General features: G+C 37.1%; 3 protein-coding genes across 4 annotated transcripts; 2 read left to right on the top strand and 1 right to left on the bottom strand.

Moving 5' to 3' along the window:
* Positions 1 to 5,510: 5,510 nt before the first annotated feature.
* rps28 (ribosomal protein S28) lies at positions 5,511 to 6,919 on the bottom strand. Of its 2 annotated transcripts, none has more exons than XM_067363584.1 (4): positions 6,832 to 6,919; positions 6,486 to 6,533; positions 5,996 to 6,118; positions 5,511 to 5,636 (listed from the first exon to the last, which is right to left on the bottom strand). In XM_067363584.1, the coding sequence occupies exons 1-3, from the start codon at positions 6,868 to 6,870 to the stop codon at positions 5,996 to 5,998; spliced, it is 210 nt and encodes a 69-aa protein (XP_067219685.1). In that variant the 5' UTR covers positions 6,871 to 6,919; the 3' UTR covers positions 5,511 to 5,636. The 2 variants fall into 2 exon arrangements, with proteins under 2 accessions (XP_067219685.1, XP_067219686.1); XM_067363585.1 differs by having other exon boundaries at positions 5,511 to 5,633.
* A 1,529-nt stretch (positions 6,920 to 8,448) lies between these two features.
* Positions 8,449 to 11,035, top strand: si:rp71-39b20.4 (potassium voltage-gated channel subfamily V member 2). The gene is made up of 2 exons (XM_067363802.1): positions 8,449 to 9,768; positions 10,736 to 11,035. Exons 1-2 carry the CDS (start codon positions 8,449 to 8,451, stop codon positions 11,033 to 11,035), a joined length of 1,620 nt encoding a protein of 539 aa, XP_067219903.1.
* Positions 11,036 to 14,436: 3,401 nt separating this feature from the next.
* insl3 (insulin-like 3 (Leydig cell)) lies at positions 14,437 to 15,025 on the top strand. The gene is made up of 2 exons (XM_067364151.1): positions 14,437 to 14,623; positions 14,751 to 15,025. The coding sequence occupies exons 1-2, from the start codon at positions 14,437 to 14,439 to the stop codon at positions 15,023 to 15,025; spliced, it is 462 nt and encodes a 153-aa protein (XP_067220252.1).
* Positions 15,026 to 20,926: the final 5,901 nt, after the last annotated feature.

Raw genomic sequence — 20,926 nt, 5'->3', positions numbered from 1 at the left:
GGCCAAGGCAGAGTTGATGACTAGGAAGCCCCAGGTGGATCCATGCAGCAGAGTGGAACTACAGCAGGAGCCGAGGGGCTGAAGGGAGACAGTGGAGGTGAGGCATAGGAACAGGATGGCTTTGGTACCACAGGTGGGAGAGGGAGGTTGGGCAGGACCATCCGCAAGGAAGGAGAGTTGTTGCTAGACGACGAAAACTTGGTGCTAGGCTAAACCATGGGAGACGAAGACGACTTGGAATTGGGCTTTCCCAGCAATGACTGAGATTACTTGGAACTGGGCTGGCAATGTCCCTGTCAGCAAGGCAGATGGTAAACGGTGAGTCATTTTGTTCAAGTAATCCATGGGCAGGTGTGCATTTCACCACTCGTTAAGCCCGGTGTGATAGAACGCATATAGCGAGTGGTCGGGATAGTGGGTTAGGCACACCAGGTCGAGAAAATCCATTGTGTGATCCTTGAGGGAGCAATCCCCCTGATCCAGCAGGAGGAAGCTAACTGCAGCATATCCATATCCAATATCCATAGTAAAAATCGCTGTATTAATCTTGTCCTTTGGGTTCTGTGTTCTGTCAAGTGTTGTACGTGTATTTAAATCCCAAGGACAATGCTTGACGCTGAATGAACAATGATAATAGACACTAATTTACACAAAGAGAAAAAAATACAACACAAGAACCATAAACATTAATGCAAAACACTGAACATAAAAAAGGGGCTAAAATACACAGGGATAGATGATTAACGGAACAGGGAACAGTTGTGAACTAATCAGAAACCATGTCAACTAATGATTAACTCAGGGAAAACAGAGACAAAGAAAACAATGACTAGTCAAGTCAAGACACCTTTATTTATATAGCGCTTTTTACAATACAGATTGTTTCAAAGCAGCTTTACAGTGATAACAGGAAGATTATGTAATAAAGTTTGTTTTGGCTGTACAGCAGCTCTAGAAGAAAATAGTGCCATTGTCCAGCTTAAGTAAGTTCAGTGTTGAGTCATTTCCATTTTAAAAAAATTATTAACTTAGTTCATTTATCTATACAGCAGCTCTGGAGAAAACAGTGATGTCATCGTCTAGCTTATTTCAGTTCTCATACAAAGGTGTCAGTGCAGGCAGATCAGTAGCATTGTTGAATATTAAGTGTCCCCAACTAAGCAATCCAGAGGCAACAGTAGCAAGGAACCCAAACTCCATCAGGTGACAGAATGCAGAACAAAACCTTGGGAGAAACCATGCTCAATCAGGGAGCCAGTTCTCCTCTACCCAACAAACGAAACGTACATGGTTATGATTCCGGCAGCATTACAGGTCAGAAGTCAGATTGGATTGGAACATTCAGTTGCATCTGGTTGAAGATCGGATTCATCAAGCCGGTACGGAGACGGGTTTGTTGAGGATCTGTGCCACTGGCTGTCGTGTCGATGAGGCCTTCACAGGGGATAGTCTATTTGACACAATCTCTGCTGACACTTTCAGGGATGTGTTGTGCTCATATTTAGGCACAGGTCCTTCATCTGATCCAGATACGGCCCGGATCCGGCTGACTACGGTAAACCTCGGGATAAACAGAGACTAATATTAGCGTAGATGCCATTCTTCTTATGATGTAACAAGTTCATTGGGTGTTATAGGAAGTGTCCCTGGTTCCGGCTGACCTCATTTATGCAGTCTAACAATCATTTAACTGATATGAAAATAGAAATTGATAACTTGCTATATGTATGCCGGGTTAATGTGATGTGTTTTTAGTCTAGCTTTGAACTGACAGAGTGTGTCTGCTTCCCGGACAATGTTAGGAAGACTGTTCCAAAGTTTTGGTGCTAAATAGGAAAAGGATCTACCGCCAGCAGTCGATTTTGATATTCTAGGTATTATCAACTGGCCGGAATTTTGAGATCGCAATAGACGTGAAGGACTATAATGCGTTAAGAGCCCACTCAAGTTCTGGGGAGCAAAACTAGAAACTAAACAAGACAACACAATGAAACTAAACTAAACATGACTGTTACTTTTTCATCAATTTAATGGGTCCATGCCTAATAAAAGTATTCATTTCTTTCCAAACATTTTTACTTTTGAATGATAGTGTACTTGGAAGAGCCTTCAAAGATCAGGGCCCAATACAAATATTATATTATATTACATCGTTTTAAAGTGGAGGGATTGCTCAATTTTTTCTTTAAAGTTTTTTGTACACTAATTTTTGTGCACTTTTTCTGAGGTCAAAGGCTGCTCCGCATGTCCTACAGTAATCTCTGTGCTCTGTGACAATGATTAAAACTGTCCTTGGGGCCTTCACTACTCAAAATGAACATCATAAACAAGGGTTAGTCACAGAACCAGCAGCAGTAAATCAGGGTCAAACCTCTTTGCTCACTGACCCAAGTGAAACTCAACGCTCCAGTGGCACAGTGTTGCTTTTTAACGGATGTGGAGGCACAGCTGCTCTGCTTACATTGAACAAAGGTTATGCGTCTGTCAGGGTCGATTCTCAAATAACAATGTAAGTTCATTTAAAAGAAAGCAGAGTAATACAAAAAAGAAATTAAAACTTTACATTTACTACAATAATTGGAAAAAACATGAGCCTATTTAAAAATCAGAAATGACAGTGCAAAAGATTTTAATCTGTAAAATATAACAGAAGCACTGAATAATTCAACATCAATTGTTTCATTTAATAATTGTACATTATGAGGGTGTTTACTGCAAATGACAAACACTGCTGAGTTTGTCCGATAGTTACCCCTGTTTTTTTTTTTTTGAAAGAAAGATGAGACCTCAGGGACATCAAGACAGGGGGGACTTGTATCCGGGCAAACATGTATGCTATGCCATGCACATATCTGCTGTGAAGACATCTTCATGTCAGATCACAATGTATATGGAGAGTTACAAGAAATAATTTCTCCCTATTTTTACCAGACATGTACCTCTTTTTAGATGTTGGAGGAAGTTCAACGCAAACTCTTGTTCGTATGACTTTCCTCCTTTAGGGCAACAGTCATTGGGCAATGAACTAGTTTAGCTGAGTAAGGGTGATTTGAGATAGTTTTATGAAGACTACAGTTCATGTTTTAAAAAAACCCAGAATCTTTTAATTGAACATGAAGGGCTTTTTGGTTATTTCAAAAGTTTCTAATAAGCTGCACAAGCTCAATTTGTTTTAGATGATGGAATGAATGTTATTCTTTGAATATATTATGCTTTATATTAAATACATTATTCTATTTTACTACATACAGTTGAACAGGCCCTATCTTTATACAGTATGTGAAATATAAAATGTGTATTTTAGCAAACACTGCTGTGCTAAAAGCATCCAATAGTATCTTCTAAATTTCCAAATTAGGTTGAAATGGCCTAGTACTTTGGTCTAGTTAAACTGCTATTGCCTTTGTGTAAATATTAGCAAAGGCTCGTATTTGATTCACCCTTAGTTTGTACATGTCATGAATGAACCCAATATTTGCAATTCAAAGAAAGAAAAATGCTATTGATGAGTAAATAACACAGCCCATGTTCCATTTAATTAATTTTACTTTTAACAAAGATTTTGATCTGACCTAAGAGACATTTTCAATTGATTTGGCAGTAAACTAACTTATTGCATCAGACTTTTGGGGTCTACATTAAAGTCGACATGAAACAGAAGTTGTGATAGTCTTTTTTTTTTTTGCGATAATCCAAGTGAAACAACTTCTCTAACAAGAAAAAATTGGTTAAATTGCAACAAGATGGCAGGAGTTGGCGATACCCTTACAAAAAATAAGTATGATTCAAATTCATTTTATTAAGGCCCGGTTTTGCAGACTGGGCTTAGATTAAGCCAGAATTAGGCCTTAGTTCAATTAAGACATTTAAGTAGCTTTTATAAACATTGGAAAAAACATTACTGGTGTGTGCATCTTGAGACAAAAACAATGGCACTGACATATTTTAAGATATGCTAATGCTAGTGCAAGTTGCTTTCAGTTAAAACAGTACAAACATGCATTTTAGTCTGGGACTAGGCTTAAACCTGATCTGTGAAACCTAAGAATATCTCTTCCCTAATATCCTTATTATCATTTATGTTCATCATAGTATTCGATGTTACATACATGCTTCTTTGGAAGGGATGGGAAGATATTTTAAGTAAAGATTATGAGGACATATGAATTGTATAAAATGATGTGCACAGATAAATCATTCATAATACTGAAATATTCCATAAAAAAAAAAAAAAATGTTCATTTCACTTTAAAATATGTTGCAGCATTCAAGGTAAAAACAGCGAGTGCAGATGCTCTTCTTTTGCAAGAACATCAAGGGGTGGCCAAAAATGTAATGAAAATAAACCATGAGCCTCTGACCTAAACATCTGCAAATGCGTTCAGTGCTTATAGCAGGATCACAGTTCAACAGCTGGTTTTTACTCACCAACAGTTTAAGATTATACCGGCAAATCTCTGGGATAGGGCATATTTAGGACTGATAGTGCCCTCTAATGGACATCCAATGAACAGTGACACAATTTGTGTTGTACTAAAACATTTAAAGATAAACTCAACTACAACCAAAGAAAAAATGATATTTTAACAAGGACACCAGTAAAATAAGGCAGTTAGTTTAAATTCTTCACTCACCGCTCATATTACTTTGGAAAACAAGCATCATGTCCATGCTTGAATGTTACTTAAAAGTGTTAGTTCACCCAAAAATAAAATTCTGTTATAAATTACTCACCCTCATGTCATTCCAAACCCGTAAAACCTTTGTTCATCTTCAGAACACAAATGAAGATATATTTGATGTGTCTACTTCAAAGTAAACTGCGTAGGAGAAAGACAGGGTAGAGAAGAAATTTCATTTTTGGGTGAATTAACCCCTTTAAGTTAAAACATTAAGCTACACCTATTTGCAAAACTGCATATCACATTGCATTAAAACATGTAATCAGCATTTGTAAACTTAAAACCAAGAAACACACCCTTTACTATACAAGATTTCCCAGCGATCCCACAGAATTTTTAGATCGTCATCACTGTATCAAGTCATGTTGAATTTAAGTGTTGGTTTTAAGCTTAATACATTTGAAAAAAATATAGGCCTACATAATGTGTTCAGACACATTATGCTTGGATGTGACAGGCAAGATGTTTTTTAATGACAATCTAAACACCTTACACAAATCAATTGTTTTGATGAAACTTGTATCTGACCGAATCTCACATTAAACTGGGAAAACGTGCCATTAGTAGTCTATCCCCCAGTTTAACTGAAAACAACTTGTACTGACTTATCTTAAAATATGTCAGTGCCATTGTTTTGTCTCAAGATGCATACCAGTAATTTTGTTTTCTAGTGTACGTTTATAAAAGCTACTTGTATGTCCTAACTGAACGAAGGCCTAATCCTGGTCAAGCCTAAACCCTGTCTGTGAAACCAGGCCTATAAATAATTGTAAAACTCAAAGCAACAAATTAAACATTCATTAGCATCAAATGAAGGAGGAGATCAGCTTATTCACAAAGACACTTTTTATTTCCCACTCTGCACAAATTATATTGTACTGCCGACTGTAGAGATGGTGTTGATGTGCTCCACAAGTCCTGGTTTGGCCATGGCAGGTCTTCACACATGAACTGCTGGGGAAAAACAGACAAAAGGTTAAGAACTTACATTAAGCAGCAAATACTGACTGGAAAACTGACAAGTCATCAAGTCTGCTGCTTTTAATATGGCAGATATTGCCTTAATTTGCATATGATTTGAGGAATAGGAGTCATCTAGCAAACAGTCAAGAAAACACTGGGGGGGGGTTAGCATGGGATTGATGCATTTAAATATTAATTTCAGTCAGATATGCTAAATATTAAAACTTGACATTGTCTTCCCACAGAAAACATATGCATAGACTTTTTTAATGTTTACTTATTTTTTTCTTGTGTTTTTCTTTCCTTCTAAGTGTTTTACGCATTTATATTAGTGAATGTTGTTTACTAACCTAGCGAAGCCTCCTGGCCTCTCTTTCAGACTCCAGAAGTGTCAGAACATCTCCTTCTCTTACTGGGCCCTTCACGTTTCTGATGATGGATCGGTTGCTGTCATCCATGAACTCAACGCGCACCTATGGAAGCACAATTTTAAGTTATGATCATGGATCAAAATTTGTACTCTAAAAATAATACATTGTGACAGCCAAAAAAATCGTTTTTTTTTGCTGTTCATAGACATTATGCATAACCTAGATCTTATAAGAAATGACCATCAATGATACAATAAAATGTTTTCTTTGGAAAAGCTTCATTTTCGTATGTGTCATACTGATTATAACAGTTTCGATATTTATTATTAAATTAGTCTCCAACAAAATTCACTTTAGAATACAACACAACGTAACTCAATTCCTGCACATCACAAAAATTGTTTTTCTAATGAAATCGCTAATCAAGTGCCACATGTAACGGAGCATGAGGAGCTCAATCTGAACTCACCTGTGTACACTGTCCCTGGGAGCCGGTTCTTCCCAGTACTTTTGTGACCTGTAATAAAGATACACAATTAAAAGGTAAATATAACTGACATTATTAAACGTTATACGTGGTGGAAACTACATTATACGCAGCTGTTCGATATCCAAATTGTTGGATAGTAGCATGCTAATGCTAACTAAAGGCCTAACGAAAAACACCGCTATCTTTCAAAGAGCGTTGTGAGAGAATTATAAGATTATTAAAGGCTACCGTCTCCCAAATAACACTTGAAATGATATACTTTTCATCTTACCAGTATTAAATTGCCCAACTCAAACGGAAATGTTCAATAAATTTATTTTCTTACTCTGGCGAGCTTGATGGGCTGCACGCGGCTGGCATCCATGATTTCAGCTTCGTTCGGAAAGGAAGTCACGTGGTCTCGACGGATTTTATATACCCACAATAAAATGCATATTTTCAATTTATCAGGTTTTATTGTATGTTATATTTTGATATTATTTTTAAAAATGCAAACAGACAAAAAAATTGAATTTATATTAATAAAAAATGGTTTTACAGTTACAACAAACCAGTTTCCGCTTCCGGGATCATAAGGGGAAACTTTTAAGCAGCAGATCCTGGATCAGCTGTATGTACAATTGTACGAATCACTTATATAAAGACTTGGGGATACTGGGTCTTTGATTGTTGATGTCAGTAAAATTATTTTTAATTGTTTCTTCGACCATACAATAATAATAATAAAAAAAGATATTATAGGGTATAATAATAATAATAATGCAGGTCTATGAGATTATATAAAGGAAGGGGATAGCTTTGTAAAATCTGTTTTATAAACTAATAGTGAGATTAAAGGTTTGTGTGGCGGTGTCATGCAAAAAAGTGAACAAGTTAAATCTTATGTGAAAGAGTTTTTATTTTTATCATTGAAATGTTTCCTTTTTGAAAACATTTCCTAAAAACTTTCTTATGTGGTAAGTAAATATATATAAAGAAGTACACTAAATAAAGTCAAAATAATATCTTAGTGTAGTTTGAAATGTCAAGAATTCAGCACACACCCTAAAACCAGAATAGATATGTGACCTTTGCAATGATCCTGTCAAGCACCTTTTACATTTATACTACATTAACTTTAGTTGCACAAAATTAGTTTTTTTCAGAACATATCGAAATTCATATATTTTCCAGTAGTTAAAGTCAGAAAGAAATTCTTAATGTACAAAAAGTTTCCTTTCCTGAAAGTTATTGGCATGCCTAATATGACTATAGATAGCTTTTGTTTATGTTATATTTTTATTTTTGTCTGATCATGTTGCTGGTAAAATGTTCATGAGAGCACATGTGGAGAGGATATGAAAGATACAGAACAAGATAAGGAAATTATGGGATTAAAGGATTTTCATATTGGATTTGCACAGAATTGTTTAAATATCATACTGAGCGCAATAGTGCACTGATACGTTTAAAAGCAACATAAACTGAACTTTGCTGTGAGCATTTAATAACCTTAGTATCCTTGCTACTGCTATTTATCCTTTGCCATTCCTCCTCCGAGGGCTCAATCCTTAAATCACAACACTAATCCTCATGACTGTATTTTTAACTCTGTTGAGGACAGAAAGAACAGCAATGGGATTATGGCATCAGTGAGGTGGGGCAAATCCCAATTCTTGATCTTCAGTTGAGCCGAAACAAATACAGTTGCTTTTTCTTTCTGTCTTTTTAGCTATTTTGCAAACTCTAAAAAGCTAGAAGATGTGGAATATGTTTTGTCTATCTGTCTGAAAATTTGTTTGAAGCTTCAAACCAATACGCATTTTTAAAGGAAAGCGGGATACTCTTGGAATGTAGAATCTGCTTTTTTCTGTTTTAATTTCTAACAAGAAAATAGTTTTTTTTTTTTTTTTCAGTTCTTTACCCTTTTTGCGCATTCTTCATTATTTAAGTAAGTGTCATAATGGATCAACCAAGAAGACATCTTAAAAAGCTGAAAAAGAGACGTTCAAGTCTATTTGCAAGTGTCAAACTTAATGCCAGCTTTTCACAGAGTATAGAGGAAGAAGAGTGTGCCTTTCCTTTTTCACAAGACAGCTCTGTGAAACCTTGGACGTCGATGGACAACCTTGATACTCCATCACCTCAGGCAAGTGACAAAAGAGATCAAGAAAAGAGGAAAGGCAGTGATGCTGAAGCAGCAAAGATGCCACACCGCCATTCAACTGTGATAAATGTTAATGTAGGTGGGAAAGTCTTTACCATTCCCAAGCACCTGGCTATCAGATACCCTAAAACCAGAATAGGAAGCTTAGTCCTGTGTAAGGATCCCGTCAAGCAGCTAACGCTCTGCGATGACTATTGTGTGATCACTAATGAGTTTTTCTTTGACCGAGATCCTACTTTCTTCCACTACATCTTCCACTTTTATTGTAGCAATGTGTTATGGGTAATGGAGAGTCTTTGCCCTGTTAATTTTGAGGAGGAAATGCAGTTTTGGGGCCTGCATTTGAGGGACACTCCCCGCTGTTGCCGCATTCTCTATGAGGAGAAAATAGATGAGATAAGAGACCAGCTGAAAGTGAACAGAGAGCTAATGGCGGAAATTGAGCCTCAGCACGATGAGGCTGGTTTCCAGAAAATGTTTTTGGGTGGTGTTCGTAAGGTGCTATGGGACCTGATGGAGAACCCATACTCCTCGATGACTGCTAAGGCTTTTGCTGTGTTCTCCAGCCTGTTTGTGCTCATCTCCATAGTAGCGATGACTCTAAATACTGTAAGCGAACTGAAACATTATAAAATCTTTGGAAGAACCTACATGGAGTGTGTGGAGATCACCTCAATTCTCTTCTTCACTTTCGAGTATTTCCTTCGCTTGCTGACAACTTGTGACGTCAAGCATTTTTTGAAGAGTGCGCTTAATTTTGTAGACTTAGTGGCTGTCATGCCTTACTTTATCCAGCTGATATTTGAGGCTTTCGCTAACCAGGAAGATCTCAGCGTCCAAGATGACTTGAAAACCATGGCGAGGGTTAGCAAAGTTAGCAAAGTGCTTAAAGTTGTCAAACTCATGCGAATCTTTCGCATTCTGAAACTGGCGAGGCACTCGACGGGGATGCGGGCGTTCGGCTTCACTCTTCGCCAATGTTTTGAACAGGTCTGCTGTCTGTTTCTGTTCATTATCATGGGGATCTTCACCTTCTCCGCCCTAATGCACTCAGTGGAGCAGGATGTCGTAGGAACACCTTTTAGCAGTATACCCGATGCTTGGTGGTGGGCAGCGGTGAGTATGTCTCAAAACATTCACCACAATAAGCAGAACTGCAGTATAATTCATATAAATGGCCAAAAGTCTTAAAATAAAGTCTTAAATCCATGGCTATTATTAGGATGTTGCTGCTATTTTAGCTTCCTCTGTTCTGGGAAGGCTTTCAAGTCAATGTTAGAACATGGATGTGGGGATTTACTCTCATCCAGAGACAAGAGCATCAGTGAGGTCAGACACTGATGTGGGACGATGGAGTGGGTTCACAGGGGACCAATGGTGATTAGGTTTGGACTTTGTAGAGGTCAGTCTTCCACACCAAATCAGAGTTGTTAATGGTATCTAAAACTACAACTATACAACAATAGTTTTCGGTAATTGAAATACAGTCAAAATACAATACCAGTATTAGATGAGGTTCTTTATTATGCTCCATTTTACTTAAAAATAAAAAAAATCACTAAGTGTGTATGGTTGTATTCTTGATTAACAGAAAATAGCCAAACCTAACCCTTTGTAGGGGGTGTCCACATATGTTTAGATGTACAAAGTTCAAATATTAAACTGGGTATCATTTTGTGTGTTTTTTTTAGTAGTATCACTTGCGCGTGAGTGTTTTTCCATTATTGTTATCATTATCATCATTTGCTGTGGCTGCCTGTTGTATCCTTCTATCCTCTTTAAATTGTTAGTCCTTATCCTCTGGCAGCTGTGTTTAATCTTATATAATACCTTGTAATGCCGCTCAATTGGAGGCATCTGTGCTGATTGGAAAAGTTAGATTAGTTTGGAACTTCCTGGAGGCTTACTAAGTTGACTTGCATGCAAAAATTTGACTTAATAAACTGACATTGAAACATAACTCTTTTTTGCTTCTATACATTTCATATCGAAAAAGCTGGTCTTTGTTCTGCATTTTGCAGTGTTTTGGTCCTCATTTGCAATATATAAATAGACATGCTGTTTGTTTTTTATGCTGTTACAGGTGAGCATCTCTACGGTGGGCTATGGAGATGTGGTGCCCATATCGTATTCCGGTCGAGTGGTGGCCTTCGGGTGCATATCTTTCGGCATTATTTTGAATGGAATGCCAATCTCCATTCTATTTAACAAATTTTCTGACTATTATGCCAAGCTGAAGGCCCAGGAGTGCACTAACACAAAAGTCCAGCATGGATTGAACCTCAAGAAAAGATTGCGAAGGAAATTCGAGAACTGCTTTGAGCCTCTAGCTGAGGAGTCTGATGAGGACAATAGACGTCACACCGGCCAGTGTCATCACTGAATGTCCTTGTCATCCATCCTGCCTTCACTGCCCTTGAACAGACAGTTCAGGTTCCCTGCCTGCTTGAATTAAATAGGGATTTAAAAGATGGGTGAACGCCAGGTTAAAGAAAATTAAGCCATTAGCTTTAAATGGCTTACAAATGGCATGTCGCTGAGGATCTTTGACGAAATACTTTATGTTGGTTTTCTGGCAGTATCTATTCAGTTGTCAAATAATTTCAGGCATTCAAATAAAAAAATGACAAAATGCCAAATATTATTTGCAGCATCAACACAATCTGTGTTAACATGATTTATGAATTGCATCCCCTGAGGAGGTCGAAGTGCACTGTACAGATAAATACAGACAAGAATCCTGATTTTTCTTCCTCAGTTAAAACATAAAGGATTTCCGAGGATCAAGTGAGACTTACGTGGCCTTCAGACTATATTTGAAGTGTTGCTGTCACATGTTTCTGTTATAGGTGAAGAGCATTTGGACCATGGCATTCAAAGAAATTAATTTCTCAACAAAATTAATTTGAACATTATATTTGTATATTCTCCAGTAAGCACTTTATCACCCTTTCAGATTAGCCCAACTCACATTTGAACTGTTTTTGGAAGGTCTGAAGGGTGATTTCTTCTATTGTTTCATTATTTGTAATGATTGTTGTTTATAAGACTGTATAAGACAGAGCCATACAATTACAAGAACCTGTTAATTTCGGTTCCCCTTTATAATCCTATATCCTTCCGATAATACTTCAAGTTAACATCATATCATCATCATGTCAAACTTCTATTCTGTGAAACTTTTACATAATATATGGATCACCTTTGCTGTGTTACATAACATACTCCTGCAACTTGCATATATTAAAAAACTAATAAAAGATACATGGGAATGAAAATGGTTTCTTTAAGAGAGAACTAGTTGTATGTATGTCACTACATAAATAATTAAATCTAATCATTATTAAAAAATGCTAGGCTTCATGACACTACATGCAAAACAAAAGAAACCAGTAACATCTGTATTTAGCCCGTGCACATAGCGAATCTCAGAGGAGTTGCTTTCCTTTGGCTTGGTATAAAAGGCTTTGTTCGTATTGTTTTCAGAGTTTTCCCATGAACATCTTCATTTTTTGTCTTCTCTGGAAACAATCTAAGCGCTAAGCGAGCACGTAAGCTACCGTCAGAGAGACAAGTCAAGTATTCTGACTTCATGTCTAATAGGATTTAAGGATCAAGAGGACTCATGATGCCAATGTTTTGAGTGAAATGTTCAACTTCAATTAAGGGAATGTAAAGACAAGAGCCCTTGACAGCTGCATGTTTGTGGCTCTGCCTTTGCCACTGACAGCAGGGAATTACTGCATAACGGTCAATTATGGGATCATCTAGCGAATTCAGACTGGAATAACTAATGTATCTATTTGTTTGTTATTTATTATGTGTAACCCACTGAGCTTATCCCATCCCCAACATTTAAAACAAATAAATGATCAGTGGCTAAAACCATATTGTTCTGCAAAATCTTTATTTTTTAAAGTTGTTGATGCGTAACAGTGGGAAGATGCCCACAGTGGGAATTTCCTGTTGTACTGAAGCATATATAGAGATAGAGGCTAACTTTACAGGTAACGTACAGGACGATGATGCATATGGTATTAAGAGAAATTATAAATGATTCCACTCAACTGGCCTAGTTTATGGCCTTTTTTGTGTTTCTAATTCACTAGAGTATTAAAAAAAACCTACATTAAGTATAATAATTATTTAAATAAATAATTAGAAAAACACCTGCAACAACTTATCACTAGGGGGCTTCTGTCCAATTCACTTTTCACATCAAAATAAAAACAATATACTTTTTTACCCTAGCAATCTAAACGAATAAATGTGTCCACAAATCCTCCATTAACAAATAGCCATTACAACATTTAACATCCAGCATATATTACATTAATCAATTACTATTATCCAAAAACAGAAAATTAGATTAGAACTGTTCAGATGGAATAAATCTCACAAATGTTAAAGGTGCCCTAGAATTGGCATAGTTGAATAACAAGAGTTCAGTACATGGAAAAGACATATATTGAGTTTCAAACCCAGTTGCTTCCTCCTTCTTATATAAATCTCATTTGTTTAAAAGACTTCCGGAAAACACGCGGATCTGAACATAACACCGACTGTTGCGTAACAGTCGGGATTATTAATATGTATGACCCCAATATTTGCATATTTGCCAGCCCATGTTCAAGGCATTAGACAAGGAAAGGCAGTATTAACGTCTGGTTCTGTGCACAGACTAGGTAAGCAAGCAAGAACAACAGCAAAAAATGGCAGATGGAGCAATAATAACTGACATGATCCATGATAGCATGATATTTTTAGTGATATTTGTAAATCGTCTTTCTAAATGTTTCGTTAGCATGTTGCTAATGTACTGTTAAATTTGGTTAAAGTTACCATCGTTTCTTACTGTATTCACGGAGACGAGAGCCATCGCTATTTTCATTTTTAAACATGTGGAGTCTGTATAATTCATAAACACAACTTCATTCTTTATAAATCTCTCCAACAGTGTAGAATTAGCCGTTAGCCACAGAGCACAGCCTCAAATTCATTCAGAATCAAATGTAAACATCAAAATAAATACTTTACTCACATAATTCGAAGCATGCATACAGCATGCATGAACATCTTGTAAAGATCCATTTAAGGATTATATTAGCTGTGTGAACTTTGTAAATGCACTGTAATATAGTCGAGAGCTCATGTGGCAGGGAGCACGCGATTTAAAGGGGCGGCGCGCTGCCAAAATCAGTGTATAGTTAATGATGCCCCAAAATAGGCTGTTAAAAAAATGTATTAAAAAAAATCTATGGGGTATTTTGAGCTGAAACTTCACAGACACATTCAGGAGACACCTTAGACTTATATTACATCTTGTGAAAAAGCATTCTTGGGCACCTTTAATGTTCAGCACAGCAGCACAACCATTAAATAAATGTGTTTAGATGACATTTAGTGATATTCATGTTATTATGGAGGCATCTTACCCATCCTCCCCTAATATGAAATAGTGCATGTTCATTGACGCATTTCTGTAAACTCATAAAAGAGATATTATAAGAAAATATGACCAGCTATCACAATTTTCCTTGACCCAAGGCAATACCATATATCACAGCTGACATGTTTTATCTGAAATACGTTCCAGCTTTGAAGGCCTCAAAGATCAGAACATGATTTTCTTCATTCAAGGCCAGATAGATTCTTGTAGAACCATGCATGCCAAACGTCTGATGGGGCGTATAAAAACCCCCGAATTGGTTTTGGTAGGTAGCCTGAAGTACCTGAACACACTTGAATATTGTGTATACTAATCTGATCACCCCAAGAAACACCATGAACATTAAGTGGTTTGCTTCTTTAGCTTTTTTAATTCTCCTCGAGACTTCCAAGACTGAGAGTCAAGATGTACGAGTGAAGCTCTGTGGTCGTGAGTTCATTCGGATGGTGGTCACATCATGTGGGAGCTCTCGACTCAAACGGAATGTGCTTGATTCAGACTTTCACTTTGCAAACCCCCATAGTAGGTTTGCCTTCTTCAGACATTCATGTTATCCAATTATTTACCTTTTATTTACTTTATATGTTTTCAGCTTATTCTGTATATTAATACATCTTCTCATTTTCATATGCCATCTGCACTTTTTCAGGGATCCTACAAAACTGGCTGAACAGAGATCTCTTTGCACAGCAGAAATGGACCCCGACTGCTGAGGACGAGCAGTGGCGGGAGCACGACACCCCTGAGAGCGTGACAGAGCATCCAGCCCCCTACCAGCACACGAGCCCACCAGCAGAGCTTCTGGAACACCCCACCACTGTGCAGGATCTCAGCATGTCCTCCAGGACCCGTCGTGATGTCGGGCCAGCGGGCGTCTGCTGTACTTCTGGATGTACCATGAGTGAACTGATTCAGTACTGCTAAGCTCAAACCAGATCTCAGCTATAGATAGATATATATAGAGAGATACACATATATTAACACTTTACATCAAGGTTTCATTTGTTAGCATTAGTTATTTAACATAAACTAACAATAAAATATATTCTAAAGCATTTATTAACATTAGTTAATGTTAATTTCAGCATTGCTAATACTAAAATCAAAAGTTGTATCTGTTAATATTATTTAATAGAACTGGACTAACATGAATTAAACAATGATTATTTGTATTTTTATTAAAGGTGCTAAAGAGGATGTTTTGTTTTATACATTTTTGCAATATTACTTGAAACTGTCTTTACTAACTGATAAAAGACTATTTATTAGGTGCACTGAAAGGAATAATATTAATATACATCATCTGTGCACGAGGTAGGGCCTTAAAAACATCAGCCAATCGTTTACGCGATCATCGCGTAAACGATTGGCCCTCTGGCTTGTCAATCACTGGCGTGACGTTCCTTGTGAGAGACGAGCGCGGCTGCGCGCTCCAGTAACTTTCCACACTCCACAGGCGCCGCATGCGATGTTTTTGTCCGGAGACAGGAGTAACAACTGCAGATTATGAGTTACCTGCAGTGAGTCCGACATAATGAATCCACTAACACGATACAGCGAATTCCAGTGGTAAACACTCGTGTTCCAATACTCGTGGCACGAATTTTGGGAGGCGTTCCAAAAAAAAAAAGTTTTGGGAGGCGTTCCCTCGAAAGGAGGGGGGTGTTGTTCTTACGCATGCGCTCATTTAAAAAATTCAGTAACAGTCTTTGCTTACTCAGTCAACGAAAAGATCCTCTTTATCACCTTTAACAAACATTAACAAAGATTAATAAATACTGTCATTGTTGGTTCATGTAAGTAACCTAATGCTAACCATTGGGAACTTATTGTAAAGTATTACCTTCATTATGAATGTTGGTGCAGGATGTATGTATGAAATTGAATGAAAAGAGTGTTGTTTTATATTTTATAGTATAAGCTTTTGATTATAGTTGATCAGTTGTGATATGTTTAGATAAATATTTTATAAGGCTCATATGGCCTACAGAAATTGACTGGTTATTTGATTGGTCAGTGATTTCAGTATGACAGATCACACTGACAGGGAACCTAATGCAATGAATCCAAAGAATCAAAGATAATATCTGGTATAATAAATGTACTTTTTGAGATAACTGAACTTGCAGGCTGTATATTTGATCAGTGACACTAAATATATTCTCAGAATAAAGATGTAGTAAATGTATCACTATATTTTTAACACAGTAACATTTTATGATTTGATAATAGTGAATTGCAGATTTTTTTCTCGAGTGGTGCAACATATTACACATGTACCGCTAGAGGGGGTACACTAGCCTACTAGTATGTTATTTCTACAGCAAATATCACTTTCTACATCAAACCTTATAAAATACATCAACATAACGTTTTATTGTTTACAGTGATCTAAATCAGTTCACTTCATACCTTTAGAATGCTTTAGATCATAGAGATTTGCTTGAAATTGCTCCGGAAACGTCATATCAGTGCAACAAAAATACATTGATGGTGTTTGAAAAGGGCACAATGATTCAAGTATCCTACTGTTTCAAAAATAATCAATGCTAACATGTATGCACACACACAAACAGGGACCTTCTAATGGTAGGCCTACCTTAAATGAGTAGATGTGTATTCAGGCCACATAGACACTGTCAGACCCGCTGCTGTGCCACAGCTGCTCGTGATAGCACGTCTTCATATTCCTCCTCTGGGCCTCTGTCTATTACTGTCACTTATTCAACAGCCCAGGACAAATGAAGATAAGGGACTTATGGTGTTCAACAGAGGGATCTGTATAAATGAAGAGACTGAATACACGAATATCTGATGCTGAGAATGTTTTCTAACATCATCAGGTAAATTTTACTCTGATTAGTGTATATCAAAGCATTCTATAATCTCCAGTGTTGTTCCAGGTATTTTGTTCAAAGTAACAAAATGACTGAAACCGAGAGACTTTTTAAATACACATAAAAACAGCACAAAAGATCCTTAAGCAATTTTTAATGAAATCTTGACAGGAAGATATCACTGGACGTAGACATCACGAGTTCCCATCAATCTCTGTGACAGCTATTTGTTTAGCCAATCAGAAGAGTTTTGAGGCGTTTTCTTTCTTGTCACGGCGCACGGTCCATATATGGAAAACTTAAAACCGGAAACTTAGAGCCCGAAATTTGAACGTGAATCGTGAGGGGGCGAAATGTCAGATTTCTTACCTGCCAGCCAGGCTCTGCTGTCAACACTGGTTTACACAGCCAAACGTCCTTAAAGGAATATGAATACAAAGCATTGTAAAGAGACAAAAAAGCGACGGGACCAAAAATGAAGCTTTTCATCGCTGGGGAGTAATGAGAGTCAAGAAGTGCAAAACAGATGTTGACAGGTAAAACTACCATGGTTACGCCACAGCGACGGGCTTTAGAGCAGGCTATGTGATTATGTGACTCAATCTGGCGAAAATTTAAAGCTGCAGTCCACAACTTTTTTTGGTTAAAAATTATCCAAAATCAATTTTTGAGCAAGTACATAACCAGACAGTGTTCAAAAATATCTAATTATCTTGTCTCGATTCACAACAGTAAGCTTGTAATAATGTTTTATAATAAAAGCGACATGGCAGATTTCCGCGGGAAATTCGAGCTTGCAGCAGTTCCTCTGTGCGTCATTACATCACTTCCGTAAACAGAAAGGAAGGAGTCCCGTCCAGAGGCTAGTCAGTTATATCATGTGAGGATGCTGCCGGTAGCAGCACATTTATAGCCTTTTCTCACAGCAGCTGAAATAATTAAACCAGGGTTGCCAACTCTCACGCATCTGGCTTGACACTCACGCTTTCAGCATCAATCTCACGCTCTCACGCACATGCAAGAAATGTCACGCCAAAATCCATTTTTCTCCCCTCTCAATCGATTACTTTCTGTTGTTGATGACTAGACCACAGCGTATTAATGACAGGAGTGGAGTTTAAAGTCCACAGCTGTTACATCTCCCTACAACGTTCTCACTGCAGTATTCTCTGATCGTTGATTGGCTGAAAACCTTGCACCTGATACGTCAGTTGCGTGTGAGAAGTTCAGAGAGAGTTCGGAGCATAGGTTCGGAGTCAGAGTCAGCACATGCGAAAGTTTGGAAGACAATCAAGGTAAGCAAATAATAAAATGGTGAGCCTTGTCACTACAGACGTAGCCTTGCCTAATCAGTCTGTGTGCCGAGACTAAGATACAGACTTCAACTATAGTTGAAAATGTTGTCTGACGTGCGTTATGATGTGGCCTAGCTAAATTGCTCAATAAAAATAGTCTCATGTAGGGTCCAAAATTTTCTCGAGAAAAGGAGTTTTCTCATAGCGTTTGCATTTATTTCCCTTATTTCTCAGGGAACCAAGGTTACGTAAGTAACCGAGTACGTTATATACGTTTTGTTATATAACATATGACAACTTTAGCACATTTATCAGCTATACATTCATTCAGTGTTTTCCATTAATGACCCTCTGCTGCTGCCACCGTTTCATAATGAACTGAAAATTTAAAACATACTTTGCCAACGAACTAAAATCAAAACTGTGATATGGCTTTGTGCCTTTATAAAACAGCAAAAGACAGTGATTAAGTATATATACAGTCTGTCTGTGCTGCGTGTTTTAAAGAGAAGTGAGCACATTTGCGCACGCGATCAGCTGGTGATCTGGTGATCAAAATAAAAGCTCAAGGATTTATCTTTTAAAAAGAAATGAGTACAAAAGTATTGTAAAAAAAAATGTTTGAACCCTTTTTAATGTCCAGGTACAAGTCAATGCTGTTTCTTTGTTCAATTTGCACACTGTACATGGGTTGAAGATCTTAATTTTGAGTTTCCAGAGTGCACCAGATTGATCGTTTAACCTTAAAATGTACAAAATTTACCCCTAGCGGAGGTACATCCAACAAAGTTTTACAAATTACAGTGGCAAATAATGTACATTTTCTGAATAACAATACGACAACAAAAGCTCCTTTCATGTTCGTAAAGCTATTAATAGAAAATTTCTTTGGACAAATATAGATGTGGGCTAATCCCCGAATGTTTACAATGTCTGGCTCCGCCCCTGTCAGGTAACAAAAAATAAAATAAATTATTTCACCCCAATGATACTAAGTAAACATGGACTGACATTGATTTTTAAAATTAGGGTTACCAAACATTTTCTCCGTGCACACACGCAAACTGAAATTTTGACAAAGTCTCACTCCAGCCAAAGTCCCAAAGTTGGCAACCCTGATTAAACTTCTCATTTTGATGGCGGATTGTAATCCAGAAAGATCCAAATGACAATCATTAGTGACAATTGGAGATTCACCCTTGGCCAAAAAGCAAAAGACTTTGAACTGTGGAGTGGCTACAGAAATTGAAATCTACAGGTAACTCTAATACACACTAAATACACAGTCACGCAATGCTGATGTTGTTAACAATAACAATTTGAGAACAATATAACAGTAATAATAATTTGCACGGTTTGGCATGATCCGAGCTAAGCGATCATTAGATTTAATCATCATTGGCAGCGTGATTTATTGTAGGCCTGATGCTTTTTTCCTCAGTTGGTCAGAACAAAAGTGGCAGACATGTTACTTACTTGTTCAGAGGATATTTTCCAGTGAAAATTCTTATATTGGTCATACTTTCAAGACGTAGAATCTGTGATTCTGAAGTTCAGTATCCACACCGGTGCGGTGACTGACAGCAAACATTAGATTCATCCGCGCTGAAGAGCTGTGCCGAGGCACAACGCACGTACAGATAACTGTTCCGCATCTGACTGCAATCGCATGTTTCAAACAGAGATGGCGACAAAGAGGAAAAATCGCGGACTGCAGCTTTAATATTTTACTTTTTTTTTTTATGCTAAACCCAGCGCCCATTAACTTAGGCCCTTTATGAACACCAAATATGACATTAGTTCATTTGAACTTTTGGCTGTTATACAGAAATTGTCTCTTTGGGTTTCATTTCTAATAAAGGAACTAAATGTAGGCCTATTGACAAAACATATAAAAATTAATTGTGTTATTTAGTTAATTTACTTGTAATTAGTCATTTTAATCAAATTTGATCAGCTTAATTTATCAAAGGGTTGGTTAACCCAAAAATGAAAATTCTTTCATTTATTACTCACCCTCGTGTCGTTCCACACATGTAAGACCTTTGTTCTTCTTCAGAACACAAATTAAGATATTTGCTCAAATCCGATGGTTCAGGGAGGCCTGCATTGACAGCAAGTTCATTTACACTTTCAAATGCCCCAAAAGCTACTAAAGACATATTTAAAACAGTTCATGTGACTACAGTGGTTCAACCTTAATGTTATGAAGTGACGAGATACTTTTTTGTGTGCCAAAATAACTTTATTCAACAATATCTAGTTAAGGGTGATTTCAAAACACTGCTTCATGAAGCTTCGATGCTTTACGAATCTTTTGTTTTGAATCAGTGGTTCGGAGCGTGTATCAAACGATCTCAAACTGCCAAAGTCACGTGATTTCAGTAAACGAGGCTTCGTTATGTCATACGTGTTTCGAAATTTAAATGGTTCACGTGACTTTGGCAGTGCTCCGAAACACTGATTCGAAACAAAAGATTCGTAAAGCTTTGAAGCTTCATAAAGCATTGTTTTGTAATCGCCCTTCACTAGATATTGTTGAATAAAGTTGTTATTTTATTTTGTTGGCACACAAAAACTATTCTCGTCACTTCATAATATTAAGGTTGAACCACTGTAGTCACATGAACTGTTTTAAATATGTCTTTAGTAGCTTTCTGGGTGTTTGAAAGTCTAAATTAACTTGCTGTCAA

The sequence above is a fragment of the Chanodichthys erythropterus genome, chromosome 16 (assembly GCF_024489055.1).
Source record: "Chanodichthys erythropterus isolate Z2021 chromosome 16, ASM2448905v1, whole genome shotgun sequence".
Lineage (NCBI taxonomy): Eukaryota > Metazoa > Chordata > Actinopteri > Cypriniformes > Xenocyprididae > Chanodichthys > Chanodichthys erythropterus.
This window is presented reverse-complemented; position numbering and strand designations above follow the sequence as displayed.